The 26629-nt window shown below is 41.1% G+C and overlaps 1 protein-coding gene across 1 annotated transcript; it reads right to left on the minus strand.

The window, feature by feature from the left end:
- LOC133753971 (ubiquitin-like modifier-activating enzyme 1) lies at window positions 1-24774 on the minus strand. The gene is made up of 25 exons (XM_062184608.1): window positions 24658-24774; window positions 24471-24526; window positions 24215-24383; window positions 23991-24128; window positions 22704-22810; window positions 22359-22449; window positions 22118-22250; window positions 10853-10950; window positions 10626-10772; window positions 10328-10504; window positions 10135-10239; window positions 9920-10000; window positions 9426-9581; window positions 6587-6752; window positions 6260-6456; window positions 4744-4808; window positions 4339-4534; window positions 3647-3721; window positions 3348-3537; window positions 1707-1795; window positions 1396-1488; window positions 1078-1269; window positions 500-601; window positions 294-394; window positions 1-136 (listed from the first exon to the last, which is right to left on the minus strand). The coding sequence occupies exons 1-25, from the start codon at window positions 24772-24774 to the stop codon at window positions 1-3; spliced, it is 3177 nt and encodes a 1058-aa protein (XP_062040592.1).
- Between the last annotated feature and the right edge of the window lie 1855 nt (window positions 24775-26629).

Consider the following 26629-nt stretch of genomic DNA (forward strand, 5'->3'; position numbering starts at 1 on the left):
TCAAGGAATGATGTAGCGTACATAAGGGACCTCAATGTCCTCGCCACTTTCACTGTTGCAACACAGTTCAAGCACCAGAGCCCGCACATGGTGGCCCACTTTTCTCTTCGACACACAGCTCACAATTTCTGTCATTCTGAGACAAAAAAAACCAGAAGGTTAAGGAGGTGACACAGAAGAGAGGGACATATTGTAGGCAAAGACAAGATCAAAGTTAACTATTGCTTGATACAGCTGGAAATTTAAGATCCCCCTGAGCAGGACACCTCCACCCTCCCCAGCTACCAACTCACGGCTGATCTAGACGTTCCTTCAGCTTGGAGGCAGGCATAAAGAATGAGTAGAGCATGGACACACCCTGGGACAGCATGGTTATTTCCAGTTTGTGCTCCGTCTACAGAGGATGAGAAGGAGGAAGGGGAACGACCATCTGTAAGATTTGGATTTATACAACTACCAACCCCGTGGGTGGGGGAAATGAAGAAGAAAGGCACCTTACCTTGAAGTATTCTAGGAACTGCCTGAGGGTCATCTCCTCACCATTAGGCTGTAATCCATGTACATCAAAGCGATCCCATAAAGTCCATTCTTGGTTATAATACTTGGAAACAAAGAACAAGGGGAAGGATAGTTGTTATTCCAGATGGCCTGGCCACTATCAGCCAACTTGACATGTTAGGTCAGAGCCATTGAAATTCTTTATTCCAAGTAGTCTGATAGCCACATCTCAATTTAAGTAACTGTAATTCTTATAATGACCAAATAGCCACATATGACTGAGACCTTGTTACCTCTTTCACTCATTTTCTATCTCGTTTACTTTCCTCCTTTTAATTTCTTATAAGTACCTTAGTAATCTGTTTTTTTTTTCAAAATGTGTGTCATGCTCCCACTTTGTACACTGAATGAATGAACAAGGGAACACAAAAAGCAGATACCCAGTGACAGAAACTTACACGTGCCATAAGGAATACAGATGACTGCACACACATACACACACACATTTTTCACTCATATACATAGTTTACTAATGCGTAACATGACATCTCCATACAGGCAGGCTGTCACCCTTCTCACCTGGTGATGTGGTGGGGCAACGGGCTCAGAGAAGCTGAAGAATGGCAGAGCCAAGTTCATGAAGCTGTTCTTATAGGACTCAAGCTGTTGGTGTCCCTGCACTACCTTGTACAGCTCCAGACACACAAGGCCAACTACAGCTGATGTGGTTGTTGCAATGGCTGGGATGATCTTTCCTGCAATAAGCTTGCTCTGTGAATCAAGTGTGCCACAGAAGTTATTTTTAGAGAAGGCTGAAATCTACACAAGAAGCTAAGTTCAAATTCTAGACTTAAGTAAGCTTGCACAGGGATGGAAGATTCATCAGACTGTCATTACCTTATGACGGTCTGCAGGAGGTATATCATAGTTCTCTGCTCTGAGGTTGGATGCAGCAACAATGAAATCCATATGAAAGTTGCTATCATCATCCTGTTGTGAATGAGGAGGAGGGGGGAGAGGGGAAAGAATAAGAGTGAAAAGGATTCTTAGCTACATGCGAGAAGTATATTTCCCACTCCAACTACCTGCTAACCTCCACACCACAAAGGATGACTGGGCCCTGTTGTAGATCCATAATGCTGACAAAGCCTGAGAGCTGAGCCACTGTCAACTTATTTCCCTACCCAGATCAGGACCCCACCAACAACCTTCTCAAAGTTGATGGGGTACATCTTGAACCCGGAGAGTTTGTCTGGACTGGGAAGCACAGCCTTGAGCTCCTCTAGATGGCTGTCATCTGCGCGAAAAGAGGAGACACGGTTAGTCCCTCTGATCCTAAGCCTGTTTCTGAGGTAAAATCAGTAGCCCAGGGTACACAAAGTGTTCATGCATATCATGGACACTTTGGGAAATAGTGAGACAAGAAAAATAGGAGGCAATATTCCCCCAGAGAAAGAGGTACAAAGATGTAGGAAGCACGATAGGAAAATTATAAAGCTATTAATAAATGATGAAGAAGCACTATCCAGCATAGCCAAGAGGCAACCCAAATTTCTGTCAACAAAATGTAATCCATGTAATAGACTCAGTCTTAAAAAGGAAGGAAATTCTGACACATACTTTTAACACACATTAACCTTCTAGGTGTTGTATCTGTCCATGCATTACTGAAGACATCACAGCAATAAAATAAATAAGACACAAAAGAAAAATAGTATGATTCTACTTTTTATATTCCTAGAATAATAACTTGTGGAAGCAGAAAACAGGTATGCTGCCTGAGACAGTGAGGAAGGGAAAAATGAGGAGAAACTGTAACAGGACTTGAATTTTTAGTTAACATTAAAAAGTCTTAGTCTTGTTGTACAAGAACACATTTAGCATTGCTGAACATACATCATAAACAGGTAATAGCCTTATCAGACTCTGACCATATTAAAAAAAGAGGGAGCAGATAGGATCTTGACAGAAGACAGAAAAGATAAACCATGGATATCGAGGTCGTATGGAAGAATAACACACACAGATGAGGAGATACAGGGGAGGAAACATGAGACTGGAGTTGAAAAAGAAAATGAGTAAGGGAAGGAAGGAAAACTTCCAGACAGTAACAAAGAAGGGAACCATCAAGTCGGATTAATGTCAAGAAATTTGAAGGGCAAGATTCAGTGGGAGAATAGTAGAGATAGGTTACGTACATAAGGCGAGTTAAAAACAAATACATGGAAGGGAGACATGCATGAGAGATACAGACAAATATGTGCACAGAGGAACATAAAGAGGTGGCAATTATAAAGGAAAATATGGCAACTGATCTGAAGTGGTGAGATATGTAAAATGGAAGAAACACAATCAGGGGTAAGACACTACAGAGAGGAAGACACATAGCATGAGCCACATTGTAGATAGATGGAGATGGGAATTTGAGAATGAGGTTTGAGAAGACATACGGAGGACAACAGGATAAGGAGGAAAACAGAAAACAAAAAGTTTGGGGTAAATATTTACATGGGATACAGGAGAAATTGAAGAGATAAAGCAGGTAAGGGATCAAGAAAAGGTAACACTCGTTCAGATCATATAGAGAAGCAAAGAACAAAGGCAAACAAAAACCAGAAAAGGGATAATGAACAGCTATTTCTGACATCTATTGAGGTAGAAAGAAAAGAAATGACACCTGCAACCAGTCATCCTTATTTCACACAGAATAAAAGTAACACCCAAAAAGATGGTATGTTGGTAAACCCTACGCCTATAGTCACAGAGAAGGGCCAAGTAGTGGTAAGGCTAGTGAGGAGACATAGGTGGAGAAAGTAGAGTGAACTCCTGGCCTGCTGGCCAAAACTCACCAGGAGAGACACTGGCACTCTGCAGCTCCTGGTCAGAAACATGAATCCTGACACCAGACTTGGGGATGAATTCAGGTACCTGTAGAGACTGCAGGAGTGTGGCCACAGCAGGTCGGTCTTGAGAGCCCATCAGCCCATACATCTGGGCAAACAGGTTAGCAGCAGCCATCACATAGTCCAGATGTAGCGTCTGTGAGAAGGCAAACACACAAAGTCAGTTCTCAGTGGGGAAATCTGCCTATTTCCTACCTATCCAACTTCCCCTTGACCCAAAGAGATCCCAGGAAATTGAGACTTACATTGTTGACATCAAATATAAGTGGATGTGGACAGCGTTTGGGTCCAGACCAGAACGGGGCTCCTGAGCTTGTCAGCTAGGAGAGGAAAGATTTTGGAGGAGTAGAACCTGAGTGTAGGAGACCAGCTGGCAATGCTAACACCTCACTTTGTTCCTGTGAGTCTAGACACTATTCTGGGAAACTTTTTATCAGAATATCAAAAAAAAAATCATAAACTTGTCACTCTGGCAGGCACTATACAAACTAAAGCTTAACATATATATGTTAACCCTGAAAAAAACCCCAACATATGAGTTATTATTTCTTCTTTACAGATAAAGTTACAGAAATACAAAGAGAAAACTAAATGGCTTGCTCTAATGTCAAGTCCATTGGGTTTCAAACCAACAATGGCTGTTAAATTTGAAACTATATAACTATAAAACTTTAGAACTATAAAGCTTTCCCTGGTAGTATCTACAATGTGAGATCAGAAACAATACTCGACACCATAATCAGGGAACCAGAAATGAAAAAAACCCTTTCCTGGTGGAAAAGGAAATAGGCAGAACATGTTTGCAGAACAGCAGCTTGTTTTTCTGAGATACCAATCCTTGGGTTGCCTGTGATTGCTGGATTATCAAAAACCTGGAGAACTCTCCTGTTTCCCAGAAAAGTACTCTGCCAAAAGGTCCAGAAAAGTGCCATAATACCTGGTTGGGAGGGAAGTTGTGGAGTAGCTGCCGGATGTTGTTAGAATACTGGGTGTGCCAGTGGTAGCAAGCCCAAGTCACACAGTCAGCCCATGTATATGGTCGCTGCAGCACCAGGCTACGCTGTAAGGCCTGCAGCACCTCCACTGGTTGGGTGCCTCCCAGCTGCAAAGTCCGTTCCACAAACTTTGGGTCTCTATAGGGAAGAAGCAAACAGCAGGATTATTCAACAGACCCAGAAGCAGGCTTCCTGAAAATCCCACACTCTCCATGCAAAGCCAGACATGATTCCCAAAAGGTGTCAAGAGGCTCAAACATAATAAGGTACAGATGTGAGGGAAGCAGACACAAGGTTTTTAGGCTTTGTTGGGCAGGGGCAAGCGTCACAGTTCAGTTGTTACACACGTGAGATACTGGTTGACATTTTCTGCAGGGTGCTTGAAGAGGCCTTCAAATTCATCCCGGGCCCACTGCAGACAAAGCAAACATTACACAGGGACAATGAATAACACAGAGGTTTCTAAACGTATTAGAAAGATTAATCAGTGAATCAAGCAAGTTGAAAGAAGCACTTCTGCTCTGTGAGTGCGCAACAGTGAAGTTTGTTAAATGTGGCTCCCCAAATTTCCTCAACTTCACACCTCTACTTTTTCAGTGGCTTATCTATACAGTAGTAACGCAGGTGCTTAGGCATGAAGAGCTACTCGTCAGGTCTGTGTACATTACTAGAATAGGGGTGTTTTTCCTCAAAAAGAAGGAAAATTCACAGCTAAATATAACAACAAAAATCCCCACAGAGACCCTGGGACTGGCAAAAAAACAAGGCAGTTCTGCATATGTGCTGCCATTTTATACTTTAAATATGAGAAGTGTAAGACCAGTAAGTACAATCATTTGCAAAGTCATTTGGATCTCTAGATGCCAGAGATTCACTGGAGACTGTAGCTCTGTCCTACTGCCTACTTTATCATTCTAGAGAGTAATTTCTATGCTCCATGCACTTGCTACAAAGAAACAACCAAATACATATATATCTAGAGCTTATTCAAAATAGCAAATGCATGTTAAATGTTATAGAAAGGATGAGATATTAATTGTCATGGAAATTTTATGGATAAGGAATCCGAGGCATGCAGAAGTTTCACAGAAGTCTGAGGTCATATAATGAAAATGTTTTAAAACCTTTCTCATAGATTTCCCTGCATGTTGGGCACAAAAGAAAACGCGACCTACTAGAGGTTATATAAACATATAAATACACATGAGAGCCAAAAACTGACAGTCATGAGTACATAAATAAGTATATCCACTCACGCTGAAAGTGCTAAGTTGGGAAGACAATTTTTTTTTACAGATAATTCCTCCTAAACAAAGTCTCAAATATTACACTAAGAAACACTCTAAACACACAATGGTGTGGTTCTTGGGTTGCAGATTAGGATTAGGTTATGTGTATCAGTTACTCAGGTGTATTTATTTTCTTCAACTAAATATGGCCTGTTCTATATGTATGGCCATTATGTCAACAGAAACTATTCTGATAAACTAACTGTTTGAAACATTTTGAGCAGCAGTTACGGAAATTTAAATATATACTTTAATGCAAAGTTTTTTTGTAATAACTCTGTTACCTTTGAAAAAACAAAGTTAACAGTGCAGTCAGTTTTGCTCAGACACACATTAGTGTTTACACATTCTCACTTTTCAGATGTTTACTGAAATTGTAGTCTTTAACTAACAGAAGATTTTTTAAAGTTAAAAAAAAGTTTTAAAAACGAAGTTGTTGGTATACATGAAAACTGATTAGCAGAAAGATTTGCCACACTGAGGCTTACAGTTCTGGAATGCCAAGGGTTTCAAAACCCTGAGGCTATGTCTGGGCCTGTCTCTTTCACCTCCCAAAGAGCCCAAGGCTAATCACCTTCAGAGTGTGTTCAATGGCATTGGGGAAGTTCTTCAGTGTGCAGATGGGGATGGACTTCTCAGGTGGGTCCTGGCTAGAGTTGTAAGATTCCGTCAGGAAGGGAATAACCACTTGCACATTGCCCTTGGTGCCCAGTGTCCCTGACTCCAACAATGGTTTACGGTAGTACACGCAGCGGCGGTCCATGTACAGGCCTTCATGGAGGTAAAGAGGATGTATCATGAGAACTGGGAGAGGAGTCTTAGGACACAATAAAAAAGGTACACCCCACCCTAATATGCACAATGATGGCTTTGCCCTATCCTCATGTGCCTAGAAACTCACGGGCATCTACATTGTCCAGGGCATTGGCTACACCATCCAGGTTTTCATAGAAGTCGTCATTGTAGATACACTCAGTGTCAGGGCCCACACGATTCTGGTGGCTTATTACTCTGACGTGTGGATTTATCTGACGCACAGATGCAGCAGCTACGTCAGACTTTAACTTCTGAATGGGAATGGAGGGAGAAAGCTGTTTGTCATACATTCACACACAACCTTTTAAACAGCTAACCTAACAACTGATTAAGTGATGAAAAGCCTTCACTCCAAATTCAAGAACATCAGCTGTTGTTCTGTGACAATGCCACATGTGAAAAATGTGAAATGAGACAAAGAGGGCCCAAGATGTATGCCACAAATAGGAAAAAAATTCCTTAGTTTTGCATTATTTTACCAACTGATTCTACCTTTTTCTTCATTTAATGAGACCCAGGTTAGGGATGACATCACCTAAATAAAAACAAAGGCACACAGGATCTTTTCAAAGCCAAAGCCAAAACCAAGACCAAGACCTTTTCTTATTTAAAACCCATTACTGATGAGGCAACACTGTGGTAAAGTGTTTTAAAGCTGTGGCCCGCAGCGCCAGCATCCCAAATGGGTGCTGGCTCGAGTCCTGGCTGCTCCATTTCCTATACAGCTCTCTGCCATGGCACAGGAAAGCAGGAGAAGGATGACTCAAGTTTCTTGGCCCCTGCAGACCTGGAAGTAGCTCATGGCCCCTGGGTTCAGATCAGCTCAGCACTGGCCACTGCAGCCATTTGCGGAGTGAACCAGTGGATGAAGGATCTCTCTTCTCTCAAACTCTTTCAAATAAACAAAAATAAATCTTTTTAAAAAACTCTCCACTGCTAATACATTTTTCCTTGGAGAAAAATGAGCTGTCTCTATCATTGCACACCATAAAGTATAGTTTTGCTCAGGTTTTTACCTTTATCTGTTGGCACACTATTAGGCTAGACATTCTTTTTAAATTATTCTTTTTTTTTGACAGGCAGAGTGGACAGTGGGAGAGAGAGACAGAGAGAAAGTCTTCCTTTGTCGTTGGTTCACCCTCAATGGCTGGCTCGGCCAGCATGCTGCGGCCGGCACAACGCGCTAATCAAATGGCAGGAGCCAGGTGCTTCTCCTGGTCTCCCATGGGGTGCAGGGCCCAAGCACTTGGGCCATCCTCCACTGCACTCCCAGGCCACAGCAGAGATCTGGCCTAGAAGAGGGGCAACCGGGACAGAATCCGGCACCCCAACCGGGACTAGAACCCGGTGTGCCAGCGCCGCAAGGCGGAGGATTAGCCTATTGAGCCACGGCGTCGGCCATGCTAGACATTCTAGTCTACATCCTTCGAGTATCTGAAGAAAATTTCATCTTTTTTTTAAAGATTTCTTTATTCATTTGAAAGTAAGAGTTACACAGAAAGACGAGAAGCAGAGAGAAAAAGAGAGAGGGAGAGGTCTTCCATCTGCTGGTTCACTCCCCAATCGGCTGCAATGGCTGAAGCTGTGCTGATCCGAAGCCAGGAGCCAGGAGCTTCCTCCAGGCCTCCCATGGTGGGTGCAGGGGCCCAAGGACTTGGGTCGTCTTCTATTGCTTTTCCAGGCCACAGCAGAGGGCTGGATCGGAAGTGGAGCAGCCAGGTCTTGAACCGCCACCCATATGGGATGCTGGCAGTTCAGACCAGGGTGTTAACACACTGTACCACAGCACTGGCCCCAAAAATGTCATCTTTCTAATGAAAGATACTTTTGTCTACACTGTAAACCTTCCAAAGACACCTTTGTTTCTTACCACGTCCATACCCTACCTTTTCACGTATTAATGATATTCTCTGTGACTGTATTTGTTTTTTTTTAAGTTATGAAACCAAGAAACTTTGTTCTATAGATTTTCATATCACATATTTAAATAGAAAGTACAAAAAAATTAGACCATTTTAAAATCCTTAATAGATCCTACACATAATCCGAATTATCATAAAAATATTTTCCAATGCAAACTTCAGTAACAGGAGCCAAACTCCATTTATCTTTTGGTCAGATATCTTTATGTACTTCTTAATGACAGCTAGATTCTCATTTCTAATGCATTCAACCTGGTATTTTGTTTGAAGGAAAATGCAGCACAGAAAAATAGTTTGACAGCCTATCAGCATAACTTGCAGGAGTTTAAAACTATATAGCAAACTTAACCAGTCAAAAGTGTTTATAAGTTTGGTTTTAAGTAAATCTGGAATCCATATTCAATCAACTTCCATTTGGAATGGATATTTACAACTAGTACATATTCTGTCTCATGATACAGTGGTCACTTGAAAAGTGTTTCATTGAATTAAATGAGGATTTCCTGTAGTAGATTAGAAAATTCCACTCTTTGATAAAATGAGTAAAAAAATCAAATAATGGTCTTAGTACTCTTAAAATGGCTATTGCAATCTTGTGGATTCAAAGAGTATTTTACTATTAATTTTCCTATTAGAAAAGGGCAGGAACTTCTTTTTAACATGTATTTCAAATGTCTAGAACCTACTATGTGGACTGTAAAGTTATAAGACTCTGAGCAGGCAGTAAAATTACTGACTTTCACAACGACCTTCCATAACCCCAATTTACAGCACCGCATTCAAAATGGCCCAAAACCAACAACGCAGGAGTGGAGAAATTATGAAAACCTACCAAAGAAATGACCTAAGTGCTTGATAAATGTTTGCTGAGTTGAAGACTGACCGGCAGACAATTAAATTTGGACGCAGCTATGAGACACCCAGAGAGAGGTGTTCTAAGACACTAGGACTGAGAACAAAAAAAAAAGAGAGAGAGAGAGAGATAAACCCCATTCAACTCACTGTGACATCCCAGGGCCGGAAGAGAAACTGTCGGTTGAGATTGGACTTTTCAATGGTATCCATATCTGTCACTGTAATATTCCCACCCTCCCCACAGCCTAGTCCAATCATGGCAAAGTTCTTGAGCAACTCACAGCCAATGGCACCTGCACCCACCTAGAAGATGGGAAAGAGAGTCTGGTCAAGGTGACTGCAGATAGCAGGAAGCCATTTACCGTTCCATACTTCCCGTAGAGATACAAAGATGGAAGAAAGTCACCTATGCCACATATTTAAACTGCCAAATCACAAAAATCTATCATCATCTTAAAAATGGAAGCACTTGAGACCCAAAACAAAGAATATATCAAGTTTTCCTTCAATTCACAGAAAGTGAAAAAATGAATGTGATCAAGCCACCAAAAATCAGAAAGACCCAACTTCTGGAGACAAAAGAAAATTTAAGAGGGGTCAGAAGCTAGTAAGGAAGGTGAAGGCAGTGGGTGTCTACTCACCAGAAAGTACTTCTGCTTGCCCAGTTTCTCTTGTAGGTCTGAGCCAAATACGGCTACCTGCCCATCATAACGGTTCTGATGCTATAAAAAAAAAGAAAGAAAGAAAGAAAGAAAGAAAGAAAGAGAAAAAAAGGAAAAGAAAAAAAAACAGGAAGTCTAAGGAAGAGTTGCTTTAGAATTGCTCACAATGAAGTCATCACAGAGGACCCACATACCGGGAGACATTTGTCTTCCATGAAGGCTGCTTTGTTTTCAGGAAGGCATTCTAAAGCATCAAAGTATAACCACTGCATGATAGGCATAAACTTGCCAGAGCAGGCCTGGGGAGAAAAGGCTGTCAGTAGTTGAGGCTTGACAAGTGACAAGTAGAGGACACTTCTGGCCATGCCCTTAATCATCCATGCTGACCTTCATGACCTCCTGGGCAGCCAGGCCCCCAATGAAGGCATTTATAGGTGCCAGATTCCCAGCAGCTACATATGCCAACTTGCGAATGAGGTCTTCATCCAGGATGTCCTGCTGTCCTGGGGGCAAGGCTTCAGAATTCAGAGTCTGTGCTAAGATCACCAGTTCTGCTGCATCTTCCTGACGAGTCAAAAAAGAACATGTCAGACCACTGTAGGAGGATAAGGAGGAACGAAATTGTAGGCAAATGGAAACATATGACAGCTTTGGTCCAATTCACTGGTTATCTCCCCATCTCTACCTCATTATGTGGTCGAGGAGATCGATTGTACTGAGAACAAAACCGATGCAGGGCCTGGAAGCCAATGTGCAGCTGAGCAGGGCGAGAATACTTGGCAAAGTCTGTTATCACAAAATCTGGCTCTGCCAATGACACTACTAAGGATTTCTGTGGAAAGTGGGACATCAGGATCAGAGGCCGGAAACAACTAGAAAACACTCAGAAACCTACCATCAACTCATACTCACAAAACTAATCTTCTTAGGTACTTTGACCTGACTGACAATGCCTCCACGAATATACTCAGAGAAGCTGGAGGTATCACATATGCTGAAGGTGTAAGGACCTAAGGGAAAAAAAGATGGAAGGGAATATGTTAAGTCATGTAACAATTCTCCCATCTTGCCATCTAGCACCATTAAAATTAAAATTAAAAACCAAAATACCTGTAGCACAGTCACTGTCAGCCTCTATTCTTACATTCAGGTATCTAAAACCATTTCTCTCCTACCCCAGATACAGCTCAACCCCCTCAATGACTCTACTTCTAAACACTATTCTAAAAAGCCAAGTTCATAGCTCTTCCTTTTCAATTAAAAATTGTGAATACCTTCTATCCTTTTTGTCTACTTGAGTGTAGGAGACAGCAAGCACTCAGATACAAAGAATGAAACCTGTCTTTGATCTCCAGGGGTCTGCTCAGGCTCCTGAGACTCAGAACATATGAAAGAGATGTCTCTCTCTCCTATTCCAAACTCTAAGAAGTGTCATCAACTCTCCACCTGAAACTAAGTAAATTGTATACCTTTAACCCAGATCCTTGGGAGAGCCACAACAATTAGGAGAGAAGTGTCTCTCCTTCACACAACTCAAATCTTGAGGACGTGTCTCAACCATGTCTCATAATATGTCTCTGACTTTGGGGCTCAACTCAGAATTTCGCCTCTAGTCCAGTCCTCAGCCAACTAAAATGTTTCAGTTCTGATTAATTTAACTTCCTATAATAATTAACGAAGAAACCACTGATATCAGTTTTTAACCATGAGACAAGGCAGTACAAAAAAAAATGATTCCTGATAAAACAACAAATGCAACTAGATGCCTGATTATTCCAGCTTGTTGCCAAAGCACATGAAGTAGGAAGGATCACCCTCATTTGACGATGAGTATAGAATTCAGAGACAAGGACATATTGACTTCACAGGACACAGTTCTTGAGGACAGGGAAGCAAATTAAAGAACACCAGCCTTAGAAATATAATGCAGACCTGAGCATAAAGCAGAAAAAATTAACAAACAAAAAACTACCAAAGGCCAGGAAAATAACTATAAAAACACTAAGATCTCTTTGTAACTGAAGAATGGTTCTAGGAACTCGATGGATACAAAACTCCCACAGATGTTCAAGTTCTTCATACAAAATGCTGATCATACTTGCACACACAAACTCAAACTCAAACTCTAACTCACATTAAGACACTAGGACTGTAATATCTAATGCAACACAAGTAAATAGTTAAATGTGTTCCTGTACTATTCAGGTAAGAATGATTAGAATCCTGTATATGCTCGATATACATGCAATTTTTATCATTCGCATATTTTTGATCTCTAATTGTTCAATCATGGATGCAGAGGGACAGGACCTTAAAAGAGGGGGCAAGCATTTGAAATGGTGGTTAAGACTGTGCTTCATTAGCCAGCATCTCAAGTTGGCATGCCTAGTATGAATTCCAGCTATTACAGTTCTACTCCAGTTTCCTGTTATTGCACACCGCAGGAGGCAGCAGAAGTGGCTCAAGTCCTCAGGTTCTTGATACATATGAGGGAGATCCAGACTGAGTTCTAGGATCCTAGCATTAGCCTGGCCCAAGACAGCGGCTGCAGCTGTTTATGGAGTGAAACAGCAGATGAAGTTTGCGTCTGTGGAGGTGGAGGCAAGATGGCGGTATAGCAGTGGGATGTTCCAAGTCACACAGGGAAAAATGGATAATTAACGAGTAGAAGGAATACGAGGAAGCAGAGCAATAATAAAAAGTTTATGCAGAGTGGCCCAGGAGTTCACCAGAGTGTGCACAGGTCCACGTTGGGAAAACAGAGAGGTGCCCAAAGTGCAGAAAGGGAACAGCAAGGAGAACCAGTGAGGAGACAGCCACCACTGCCTCAGTGAATCAGGAGAGAGGTTGTGAGCCCACAGAGATGCATACACAGATGAGTGTGGAAATTTGGTGAACAGTAATCGGTGCTCTAAGCGGGAAGAAGAAGAAATTCTGGGGGACAGGCAGGAAGGGTGAACATGCCACGATTCCTCGGTGTCTTACCCCGCCCCCTAACCGGAACTGCAGCTGGCAGGGATAGGCGACACTGATTGTTTACATTTTTGAGTGTAGGCAGCGGGCTGCACTTTTCCCTCCTGTGCCATGAACCCAAAAATTGCGGGGGCCACCTCACAACACACCCCACCAGAGAACAACAATCACAACAATTCAGAGTGACTTCTCTCCCATCATGCAAGTTACACAGCAAAAAATAAATCTGAAAAACAAACACAAGCTCTTTTTAGTGAACAAAGGAGCAGGGAGACCAGCCCTGGTAGGTGGTGCTTAGTACATCAAAGCCTGGGTACTCTCCTCCTTAAGCTCCCAGAAATAAACAAAGCTCCAGGAGGTGGAACTGCTTGCTTACACTGGCAACCAGCACAGACACATAGCAGCTCATAGCAGAGGGAAATCAACTTAAAAGTTAAATCAATCAGAAAACAAACAAATGCCAAAGAACAAAGGAAAAATTCTGAATAAGAAAGAACCTATGAACTTGCCAAGGGGGCAATCTAAATCTTCATAAAGGGAGACTGAAGAAAAAGAAATTGAAGACATGCCAGAAAAAGAGTTCAGAAAATTGGTAAGATTACTTAGAAGCAATAAAAACGGATTCAAGATCTCAATGAAAAGCATTCCCAAGAAACTGAGATTCTAAAGAGAAGCCAAAATGAAATACTGGAAATGGAAACTTCAAATTGACCAAATAAAAAATGTCGTGGAATCTCTCAGAAACCAAATATATGAAATAGAAGAGTGAATATGAGAACTGGAAGACAAACTTCTGCAATTAATACAGTAATACTAAATTAATACAGTAATACTAAATATAAGAAAAAAAATTAGAAAATTAAAAATCACAGTTTTAGATTTACAAGATTGTATCAAGCAATGCAATGTACATATAATGAGAGCCCTGGAATGTGTGGAAAGAGAGAATGGATTAGAAGGCCTTCTTAATGAAATCCTATCTGGTTGGCACCCTGGCTCACTTGGCTAATCCTCCGCCTGCAGTGCTGGCACCCTGGGTTCTAGTCCCGGTCGGGACGCTGGAGTCTGTCCCGGTTGCTCCTCTTCCAGTCCACCTCTCTGCTGTGGCCCGGGAGTGCAGTGGAGGATGGCCCAAGTGCTTGTGCCCTGCACCCACATGGGAGACCAGGAGGAAGCACCTGGCTCTTGGCTTTGGATCGGTGCAGCATGCCAGCCATAGCGGCCATTTGGGGGGTGAACCAATGGAAAAGGAAGACCTTTCTCTCTGGCTCTCTCTCTGCCTAAATCTGCCTGACAAAAAAATAAAAAGAAAGAAATACTATCAGCAAACTCCCACAACATCCAAGTACAAGAAATACATAGAACCCCCAACAGACATGACCAGAAAAGGTATTCACCATGACACATTCTGGCAATGCTCAGCTCAGTGAAAGAACAGATCTTAACATGTGTCATAGAGAAACTGATAGATGACACTCAGAGGTAATCCAGTCAGACTCACCCCCGACTTCTCATCACAAACCTTACAGGCAAGGAGAAATGGCATGATATATTCCAAGTTTTAAAGGAAAAATACTTCCAACTGAGAATACCGTACCTTGCAAAGCTACCATTTATGAATGAAGGGGAAGTAAAGAGTTTCCACGACAAACAGAAACTGAAAGATTCATGTCCAGCCCTACAACACTGGCTCAAGTATGTGCTGCACAGAAACACAGAAACAGGAACTGCACTACAAAGAAGATGACCGTGGGAAATGACCTAGCTAAAATACAAAGAAAAACCAAAATACATAAACAGCTCTACTTAAGGAAACATGACAGGAAAAAGACAGTATTTAACACTAGTCACACTGAATGTAAATGGTATCAACTCTACAGTCAAAAGACACAGACCAGCTGAATGGATTAAAAAAGAAAACCCATCTATCTGCTGCCTTCAGCAATCACATCTCACCAGTAAAGATGCTTGCAGACTGAAAGTGAAAAAAGGGAAAAAAGATATTCCAAGCTAACAGAAACCAAAAAAGTAGCCATCCTAATATCAGACAACATAGACTTTAACACACCAACTATTAAAAAGAGACAAAGAATGACACTATATAATGATTAAAGGATCAATCCAACACAAAGACGTTACTATTATAAATCTATATGCATCTAATTATGGGGTGCCTGGTTCTTTGAAAGAATTATTATGGGATCTAAAAGAAAATATGGACTCAAATATAATAGAAATATGGGACTTCAATACCCCACTTTCAGCAAGGGACAGATAAAACAGACAGAAAATCACTAGGATGGCCGGCACCGCGGCTCACTAGGCTAATCCTATGCCTGAGGCGCCAACACCCCGGCTTCTATTCCCGGTTGGGGCAACAGATTCTGTCCCGCTGCTCCTCTTCCAGTCCATCTCACTGCTGAGGCCTAGGAAGGCAGCGGAAGATGTCCCAAGTGGTTGGGACCTGCACCCGCATGGGAGACCGGGAGGAAGCACCTGCCTTCTGGCTTCAGATCGGTGCAGTGTGCCGGCCATAGCAGCCATTTGGGGGGTGAACCATTGGAAGGAAGACCTTTGCAGATATTAACAGAGCCTTCCACCCCACAGCTACAGAGTACACATATTTCTCCCCTGTGCATGGAACTTACTCTAGGATTGACCATATGCTAGGTCATAAGGTGAGTCTCAGCTAATTCAAAAAATTTAAATCATACCATGCATCTTCTCAGACCACAATGCAATGAAGCTGGAAATCCACAACTCGGGAATCTCTAGAGCATATGCAAACACATGGAGACTAAACAACATGCTCCTGAACAAATTGTGGGTCACAGAAGAAATAAAAAGAGAAATCAAAAAATTTCAGGAAGCAAAAAGACAATACAACTTATCAAAATGTGTGGGATGCAGCAAAAGGTAAGAGAAACGTTTATAGCAATAGGTGCCTACTTTAAGAAACTGAAAAGTCGCAAAATAACTGAACTCTATTTTAGGCATAGAAAGCCAAGACACTCTGGAAAAAAACAAAAAAAAAAAGGAGACCTAAATGAAAGATCTCAGCGAGTGCGATCCCAGTGGAAAGAACGGGGCCATCAAAGGAGGTATCTTTCTCTGAAGGGAGGACAGAACTTCCACTTTGACTATGACCCTGTCAGAATAAGATTGATGTCGGCGAACCCTAAAGGCTTCCATAGCCTCGGCAACTCATGACTAGAGCCTAGGGAGATTACTGACACCATAAACAAGAGTGTCAAATTGTTAAATCAACAACAGGAGTCACTGTGAACTTACGTCCCATGTGGGATCTGTCCTTAATGGGCTGTCCAATGTGAAGTAATGCTATAACTAGTACTGTAACAGTATTTTTACACTTTGTGTTTCTGTGTGGGTGCAAACTGATGAAATCTTTACTTAGTATATACTGAATCAATCTCCTGTATATAAAGATAATTGAAAATGAAAAAAACCCTGGTGTTAAATTGGAAATTACATAGAAAATTAATCAATTTTTAAAAAAAAATCATGTAGGATCTCTGTCATTAATGTGCTATACACTGTGATTTAATGCTATAACTAGTACTCCAACAGTATTTTTCACTTTGTGTTGCTATGTGAGGGCAAACTGTTGAAATCTTTATATATACTAAACTGATTTTCTGTATATAAAGAGAATTGAAAATGAATCTTGATGTGAATGGAAGGGGAGAGAGAGTGGGAAAGGGGAGGGTTGCGGTTGGGAGGGAAGTTATGGGGGGTGGAGCCACTGTAATCCATAAGCTGTACTTTGGACATTTATATTAATTAAATAAAAGCTTTAAAATTTTTTTTTAAAAATGAACTCTCTAAGTACCTCAAGGATCTAGAAAAACTACAGCAAATCAAATGCAAAGCTAGTAGGTGAAAAGAAATAATTAAAATTAAAGAAGAAATCAACAAAATTGAAACAAAAAATAAGCAAACTGAAGAGCTGGTTTTTTGGAAAAATAAACAAAATTGACACAACATAGGCCCAATTAACTGAAAAAGGTGATAAGACTCAAATCAATAAAATTAGAGATGGTAATGGAAATTTAACAACAGACACAACAGAAATAACACCTAAACAGACCCATAACCAGACAGAAATTGAATCAGTAATGAACGGCCTCCCAACAAAGAAGAGCCCAGGACCAGATAGCTTCACTGCTGAATTCTACCATAAATTTAAAGAAGTAAACCCAGTTCTTCTCAAATTATTCAAAACAATTGAAAGGGAAGGAATCCACCCAATAAGTCAATATCACCTTAATTCCTAAACCTACAAAAGATACAACAGAGAAAGAAAACTATAGACCAAGCTCCCTGATGAATATATTAGAAAAAATACTCAATAAAATCCTGGCCAAATGAATCCAACTACACATCAGGAAGAACACTCACCCAGACCAAATGGGATTTATGCCTGGTATGCAGGGATGGTTGCAAATTTGAAAATCGACCAATATGATAAATCACATTAACAAACAGGAACAAAAGCCATTTGATTATCTCAACAGATGCAGAGAAAGCATCTGACAAAATACAACACCCTTTCACGATGAAAGCTCTAAGCAAACTGGGTTTATATAGGAACATTCCTCAACACAATCAAGGTAATTTATGACAAACCCATGGCCAGCATCATATTGATGGGGAATATCTGTAAGCATTCCCACAGAATTCTAGGATGAGAGAGATGCCCACTCTCACCATTGCTATTCAATATAACTCTGGAAGTTTTAGCCAGAGCTATTGGGCAAAAAAAAGAAATCAGGCCGGTGCCACGGCTCACTAGGCTAATCCTCCGCCAGCGGTGCCAGCACCCCGGGGTTCTAGTCCCGGTTGGGGCGCCGGATTCTGTCCCAGTTGCTCCTCTTCTAGTCCAGCTTTCTGCTGTGGCCCGGGAAGGCAGTGAAGGATGGCCCAGGTCCTTGGGCCCTGCACTGCATGGGAGACCAGGAGAAGCACCTGGCTCCTGGCTTCGGATCAGCGCGGTGCGCCAGCCGCAGCGTGCCAACCACAGCGGCCACTGGCGGGGGGTGAACCAACCAAAAAGGAAGATCTCTCTCTTTTTCTCTCACTGCCCACACTCTGCCTGTCAAAAACAAACAAACAAACAAACCAAAAAAAAAAGAAATTGAACAGAAACTGGGAAGGAGGAAGTCAAACTATCTCTATTTGCAGATAACATGATTCTGTATTTAGGGGATAAGATACCTTTGGAACTCCTAATTAGAGTTTTGTAAAGTAGCAGGATACAAAAACAACACCCAGAAATCAACAGCTTTTGTATACTCAGACAATGCCATGGCTCAGAAAGAATTTCCAAGGACAACCCTACAAAAGCAATCAAGTACCTTGGAATAAATTTAACCAAGTATTTCAAAGATCTCTACACTATGCAACCAAAAAAGGATTAATAAACAGTATCTACAAAGAGATCAAGAAACTCCACAAGAACAAAACAAACAACACAGTTAAGAGAAGGGCCAAGGACTTTAACAGCATTTTTCAAAATATGAAAATCAAATGGCCAACAGACACAAGAAAAAAATGTTCACGATCTCTAGCCATCAAGGAAATGCAAATCAAAACCACAATGAGGTTTCACCTCACCCTGTTAGATTGGCTCACATACAGAAATCAACAAACAACAATGGGAATGTAAACTGGTAAAGCCACTATGGAAAACAGTATGGAGATACCTCAAAAATCTGAACATAGACCCACCATATGACCCAGCCATTCCACTCCTGGGAGTTTACCCAAGGAGCTATCTGCACCTCCCATGTTTATTGCAGCTCAATTCACAATAGCTATGTCATGGAAGCAACCTAAATGTCCATCAACCGAAGAGTGGATAAAGAAATTGTGGGATATGTACACTATGGAATGCATGGCAGTAAAAAAAAAAAAGAATGAAATCCGTTCCTTTGCAACAAAATGGAGCAAGTTGGAAAACCTCATACTTAGTGAAATAACCCAGTCCCAAAGGGACAAATACCATATATTCTCCTTTATTTGGGAGAATAGCACTTCTAAAATAAAAGCTAAAGAAGCAACACTGACACTTTTAGAATCAGTGACTTGAACAGTCGAGGGAGAGTTTATTATTTTTACTTTTTATTTTGTATATTTTTTCCTCTGTTTTCTTTCTTTTCCTTTTCTTTTCTTCATACTATGTATTGAACTCTGTATGTAACGTAAGAGTTAATCATATGTATTTTAATTCAATTGGAAAAAGATACACATTAAAAACAAGAGAGGGAATAAGAGAGGGAGGAGGTAGTCTATAATTGTAAAGCAGTACAGTTCTGCATACAGTCATACAGACTTAATTCCAAGGGTACAGCCTAAAAAATGGACATGGGACTCCAAACACATAAAAATTGGTGGTACAAATGCCATCTTAATTGTTAAAAGTGATTATATTAAATGTTAAAGTCAACATATAGATAGGTTTAAGTATAAAAGTGATCATATTTGTAACATCAAATGCCTGATAATAATCATAGAATTAAAAAGGAAAGAAGGGCAAATATGGGAAGCAGTTCACACAGCAGACTCCTAGAATGACATTCGCGGCAAATACCACTGACCTCAGAATCAACCCTTAAGGCTTTCTTGTCTGGCTGAAGGGCCTGTGAGAGAATTTCAGGCATGGAAAACCAAGACTTTGGCAAAAAATATTCTATGTGGAGGATCTCTGTGAAACCCCAGAGGAAAGAAAGGGCCATCAAAGAAGGACGTAGGGATGAGAGAACATCCACTTTGCTCATGGCCATGTCCAAATAACAATGCAGTCTATGGTCACAAAAGGTTTCCATAGCCTTGGCAGCTCATGGCAAGAACTTCAGGTGATCACTGATGTCATAAATAAGAGTGGTAATTGTTAAAGGAATGACCGAAGTCACTATGCACTTAGTCCCCATGTAGGACCTCCGTCCTTTTTGAGTTGTACTATCAGAACCGACTGCAAATCTTTTCTCAAACTGTACTCTCTATGCTGTGTGTATGTGTGTGGATGCAACCTGTTGAAATCTATGCTTAACATGGAGTTGGTCCTCTGTATATAAAATCAAACTAAAAGTGAACCATAATGAAGAAGTAGATGGGAGAGAGAGAGAGAGGTGGCAGGATGGGAGTTGGGGTGGGAAACAGGGGTAATGGGGAGAAGAACCATTATATTCCCAAAGTTGTATCTGTGAGAAAATTCATTCTTTCAATAAAAACGTAAAAAAGACTGCTGTCTGCCTGTCTTTAGCTTTCAACTAAAATGAAATAATTAAAAGCTTCAGGAAAACTGATTGTTTTTTTTTTCCCTCAATGATAGGATAACTGTTTTCTTTTTCTCTCAATGATAGGATCACATCAAGTTTTCACTAGATGTAAAAACTCACCTTAGGTGATTCAGTGGAAATGAGATTATCTCTATAAAAATTACAAAATCTTACATACCAAAAGTATGTAATCTTCACAACTGTTTATCAAATGCCATTGTTACCTAATTTCACTGAGTCTTATGACCTGTGACCTTACCATTCATTAAATTTTAAAATTTTGGCCATAAATTCTTTCAGAAAACTTTTTTTTTGGTCATACACCACTGTACTGAGCCACAAGTATTTTTCATATGTAGAAATGAAATTTATGTCTCTTTGATATCTTCCAAGTCTCAACATATTCAGTTTTTCTAGAGCTTCGTGAATATATAGGATTTATAACACTAACATTAATATCTTTTTAAATAAATTTATTGACAAGATTAATCATATTTAGACCACTAACAGACTGGTAAGTGACACAGTAAAATAAAAGAAAAGGAATAAACCAAGAATAAGTGAACTGTGCAGCATGAGATAGTTTTAAAAATGCATTTCTAAAAGTTTCTGGAAAGCCAGAATTACCCACTGCATTACAAAGCTCTTTGAAGATAAAAACATTTTAGTTTCAGTTACCACGAAATTCTGACATGCTCTTATACACATTTTATCCGAGTTTTTAAGAAGGGATGATGGGGAGCTGGTGTTGTGGCAAATTCAGCTCTCTTCTATGACCTGGACAAAGCAGGGGAAGATGGCACAAGTGCTTCAGCCCTGGCACCTGTGTGGGAGACTTGGAAGAAGCTCCTGGCTCCTGGCTTTGGATCAGCTCAGCTCTGGCCACTGTGGCTACATGGGGCATTAGCCAGCAGACAGAAGAACCCCCCACCCATGGCCTTCTGTAACTCTTCCTTTCAAATAAATAAATACATATTTTTAAAAAATGGGATGATGGATGAAGGGCAGTGAGAAAGCATTATTTTGAAAAACAGAAAAGGCTATCATTTTTCCAAACATGACACACAGCAAAAAACTCAGAGATCAATTCAGCAAGTCCCGGGGAAATGACTCATGAAGAAACACATAAAGGTAAATTACCATCATGATGCTTATAATCAGTGGTAGAAAATATGGGCATATTACAAAGGGAAGAAAAGTATGAACAAGAATTACTGAGGAAAACAATGCAGTCAAGTAACCCAGAACAGTAGTTCTGGGTTGAAGCAAAACAACTGTCAATATACACTTTAAACTCTTAAGAAAATTCTTTAAAAAATAAACAAGATAATGGCAATTTCTGACATGAAAAATAATGATCACGTACACATAAATGTTAAAAGGCATTCTTTGGGCATAAAGAAAATATTACCTGATGAAAATATGGGCCCAAAGACAGGCAGGATGAAAACTAAAAATTCTGAGAATTTGGGTGATTTTATTCATTATATTTCTTTGTAAATAATGTATTGCAAAGTTTATGCTACATATAAATAAAAATATCTGATATAAAGATGATAAAAATTAAAGTATTTTAAGGTTCTTTTATGTGAATCAACAAAATATCGTAAGCTACGCTAAGCACATATTAAGGATATACTACAAACTTAAAGTCAACAATTTAAAAGCAAATGGAATCAAACACTAGTGGCATGCACTCCAAATAACTTTGTAACTTCCTTTCTCTATGACCTCACAGACACCTCTCTAAGTCCCAGCTAAGACTCCAGACTCATTCTTGGCTTTTATTTTAGTTTGAAGTGCAGACATGTTACTACATAGCTTTTGTATTGGCTCACCTATTTTCCCTTTGTTCCAAGCAACCACTTCTCACTTGTGGCCCACCCCTGTGATGGCTATGACATACCCAGAACTTTGATCTCAAGAGGATGAATGCCATTCAGTTCATTCATGCCCTGAACTTCCGTGAAGGAGACAAAGTCTCCACTCTCAAATCCATGTCGGGTCTCATCCAGGCATGTAACAATCCCAGGGTTGTCCTATATGGAGGAAGAGTTAAACTTCAGAAGCAGGCTCAACTGCCAGCAGAAAAGAATGATTTGGTACTGTCCTGCTTATTCTGGAACCCCTAGGATTGGTCTTCTTACCTTGGTGACCATAGAAACCATAGCACTGAGTGGCTGCTCCCCATTAGAATCCATAACAATCATTTCCTTTCCAAAGTCACAGAACAGCTGCCTATAGAGGGAACCAAAAGGACTGGTGCATGACACCCATGAAAACAGACACTCCAAGTTCTTCAATATACAGTAAGTACTGGCCAAGCAAACTCGGTACACTGGTGACAATTAGGTGGCACCTTTTCATGCCATACTGGGAGAATGAATATGTAAAACTGAAAATTCAGATGTCTAAATGGAATCTGAAGACAATAAAAGCCTCCCAGAGTGCGTGTGGCAAGTGTTGGAGGAGAAGGAAAGATAAAAACTCACCCAAACAGGCCACGTGTGTCTGCTACCACAAGCTTGATGCCATGGTTGTGGCAGAACTCACCCACCTGCAGCTGATCCTCCAAGGGAGTGTTAGTAAGGACCACTACCTGTAAAAAAATCACAGGACTGGGCTAAAAGCCTGACGCTATAAGTTACAGAGAGAACAAGCACCAAGTTTTTCTCTGGTTAAACCCTCTTCCACAAACTGTTGTACACTTCCTATGTGTGTCAGATTCAGGAGGGTAAGAATTGGTGAAACAATATGAACTCTTAGAGACTATGACAAAAAATCAAAGATGACCTGTAAAGAATCTGATGAACAACTATTTCATTTCTTTAACTAATACTCACTACTGCCTGTATTTTTTTGTGCTTGAGGGGTCAAAAAAAAAAGTAACAATACTATTCCAGTGAAAACATCTTGTGTTTATCCCCACCAAACCCTATTGCTCCAATACTTAAGAAAATAGTTGTAGGGGCCACTGCCTGTGGTGTTGCAGGTTAAGCCTATGCCTGCGGTGCTGGAATCCCATATGGACACAGTACGAGTCCTAGCTGCTACACTTCTAATCCAGCTCCCAGCCTACGGCCTGGAAAAGAGGTAGAATATAGCTCAAGTGCTTGGGTTCCACACCCACGTGGGAAACCTGGATGAAACTCCTGGCTTCTGGTTTTGGATCAGCCCAGCTTTGGCAGCTTAAGCCATCTGGGGAGTGAATTTGTGGATGGATAACCTCTCTGTCTGTCCGTCTCTCTCTGTGACTCGGCCTTTCAAACAAATAAATGAATTCTCCAATACTTGTTCAGCCACAATCTATAGGATTTGTTTTTTACTGCCATCATTTATTCACCAGGATAAATTCCAACTCCTACATCAGGGATCCTTGCGCCCTAGTCCTCTAGTATAGAAAATCAGCTATTTAATTTTACTAAAAATTAGGCGCACTATTAAGCTTGAGTTTCACAAATACTCTGCAAGACCCACACTTCTGTTTATGCACAGGAAATAATAAGGCAGAAGAGGTCAAATGACTTTCTCTAGACCACACTCTAGAAGAGTTCAAGACTTAAACAGTAACAGTTTAGCTACAAAGTTCTATTACAACAATCCATGTACCACAATGTATGGCCATATCTTCCTTTAAATAGATGAATACTTAAAGGACAGCTCGGCTTCTCTTAGCGTTCTAGCAATAAACCTAAGATATCAGGTCACCCTGCTAGGTAAATATTTACTAAAGGAATCAGCAATAACATCTGGAAAAAAGATAAAGGCCTGCATATTACCTGGAAATCTCTAAGGAAGTCCTCAACAAACAGTGGTCCTGTGTAGGTGCTGACAGGCACGTAGCTGTTGAGTTCAGCGAGGCGGGGTTGGGATACTTCAGCTCGGTTTTTACCAATATCTTCTTCCCGTAGGTAGTACTACAGTATTAAAAAAGAGAACTGAACTACATGAGGAGTCTAAGGAGTTTGTCTTTCCAATGGTTAAGAAAGCAGAAATGAGGTACCTGAGAAGAGAGGTCAGCCCACTGGGCAGTGCCCTGGTCATGCAGGGTAACAGCTTTCACCCCACCAAGGATGATGTTCTTGGCAATCTCAACACCCAGGCCCTGCAGGCCTGACACTAGCACACTGGATGTCTGAAGATGCTTCATTGCTTCATGACCCAGCACATACCTGCCAGATTTAGAGAGGCCTCTGGGTGAAACCATAATCTTGCTGCACCTATTTTCAACACTCATCATTAGCTTTGGACCCACTTACAGCTGGCGGGAGTAAAGACCTTCATCTATGACTGTTTCAATACTTTTCTGCATTCCCTATGGATGGAGGAAAGAAAAACGGAGTTGGGAAAACAGGCATTAATGGAACATGGAGAGACGGATAAGGGCACTTTCTTCAGATCACGCTACATACCCACTTCTCCGATTTCCATGGAGAAAACACTTACGTTGGTTGGTTCTGAGGGCACTTCCGACATCACAGGGTAGGCAGGGAAACAGTGAGACTCCAGTGTTGAATCAGGCCCAGAAACACGACGTTTCTTAGATGAGAGTGAGCCTGACATCTACTGGAAAGCCAGCACGAAACATAAGGTACTTAAGGATGGGATTTTTTTGTCAGAAGCAATTCTGGGAAAGAACAGAGCTTTAGTATTAATATACCATCTTTAAAGAAACACAGGACATGTTACTAAGGTTATCCTGAAGGAAAACTGAGGCTGAGTTTAAACAGTATAGGGCCCAAAATATTAGGTACAAACTTGCTAGATGAAAAGTGAGGCTCAGGGGCTTGCACAGTGGCGCACTAGGTTAATCCTCCGCCTGCGGCACCAGCGTCTCATGTGGGCGGGCCAGGTTCTGGTCCCAGTTGCTCTTCTTCCAGGCCAGCTCTCTGCTGTGGCCCCGGAGGGCAGTGGAGGATGGCCCAAGTGTTTGGGCCCCTGCGCCCGCATGGGAGACCAGGAGAAGCACCTAGCTCCCGGCTTCGGAGCTGCACAGCGCCGGCTGATGCGGCCATTTGGGGAGTGAACCAACGGAAGGAAGACCTTTCTCTCTCTCTCTCTCTCTGTAACTCTACCTGCCAAATAAATAAATAAAAATCTTTAAAAAAAAGTGAGGCTCAGTACCACCACTCAGTAATACTGAACCCCATTTTGATCTTTTTAAATTGTTTTTACAAATTTTATTTGAATGTCAGTAAAAGAAAAACATAGAAAATGAGTCTCAAAAATGTGAGATATCTCCCATCCAGTGATTCCCTTCCCAAATCCCCAAAACAGCCAGAGATGTGCCATGCCAAAGCCAGGAGGCTGAATTGCAATCACAATGACCTAGGATTTCAAACAGGCACTCTACTAAGGAGTTTGGGTATCCCAAGTGGCAACTAATAATTGTCTCACATGCTGACCAGAAACATAATTTTAAACTCTGATTTTTAAAGCGATTTATTTATTTATTTTATGTATTCATTTGAAAATCATAGTATTAAGCAGGGGAGACAGGGAGAGAAAGAGACACATTCTCCATCTGCTGGCTCACTCTCCTCATGCTCCAAAGGGAACGGGGCTAGCACGAAGCCAGAAGCTTTATCCATTTCTCCCATATTGTAGCTGGGGCCCAAACACTCGGGCTACCATCTCCTGCTTCTCCAAGGCCATTAACAGGGAGCTGGATTTGAAGTGCAGCAACCTGCACAAGCACAAGCATGCACAGGGGATGCCAGCTTTGCAGGTACCAGCTTCTACACCCTTTTAAGAGAATACAGGTGGACATCCAGCAGGGGAGATGAAGGGGTGGGTCTCACAATTAATAACAAATTTGATAGGGTCAGTGGGGGAAAAATACTAGTGGGAATGGTATAGACTTCTGATAATTATGAGTCCAAACATGTATTTCTTCGAAGTATGGTCTTCGGGGGACATCTTAGCGGAGACACTGAGAGTTTTCTGAGAAGAATTCTGACACCCTGTGGAAAATAGTATTCCATAAAAGTCTATCCTGGAAGTGTGCCTCTAAATGGCTAGTGAAGGAAAGTTTCCATTGGAAGATGATGTAATTTGCATTGTGGAGGTGGGGCCGATATTGGGTGTAGGGGTCTTCCTAACGGTCAGTTCATGGAAGTCTCCAAAGGCAGATTTTGGATTTGACAACTTTCTAAACGCTAATTTAAATTATCCAAGTAGAATTTCTGGGCTACATAGAATGTACAACCAAAAATGAGATCTCAGAGGCAAAGTAAATATGGTCTGCCACAGAGTCTGGTCCTGCCTTAGCTCCTAAGTTAATTTTGGGGTCAAACAGCAAGGGAGGAGATATCTGAAGAAAAATATCATATAAAGCTCTACATTGGGGGGAAGCTAAAAAGCAAACTAATCTTCCTTAGAATCTGGTCTCTGTTGGAAGCTGTGGGGACAAATACTG

This window comes from Lepus europaeus, chromosome Y (assembly GCF_033115175.1).
Source record: "Lepus europaeus isolate LE1 chromosome Y, mLepTim1.pri, whole genome shotgun sequence".
NCBI lineage: Eukaryota > Metazoa > Chordata > Mammalia > Lagomorpha > Leporidae > Lepus > Lepus europaeus.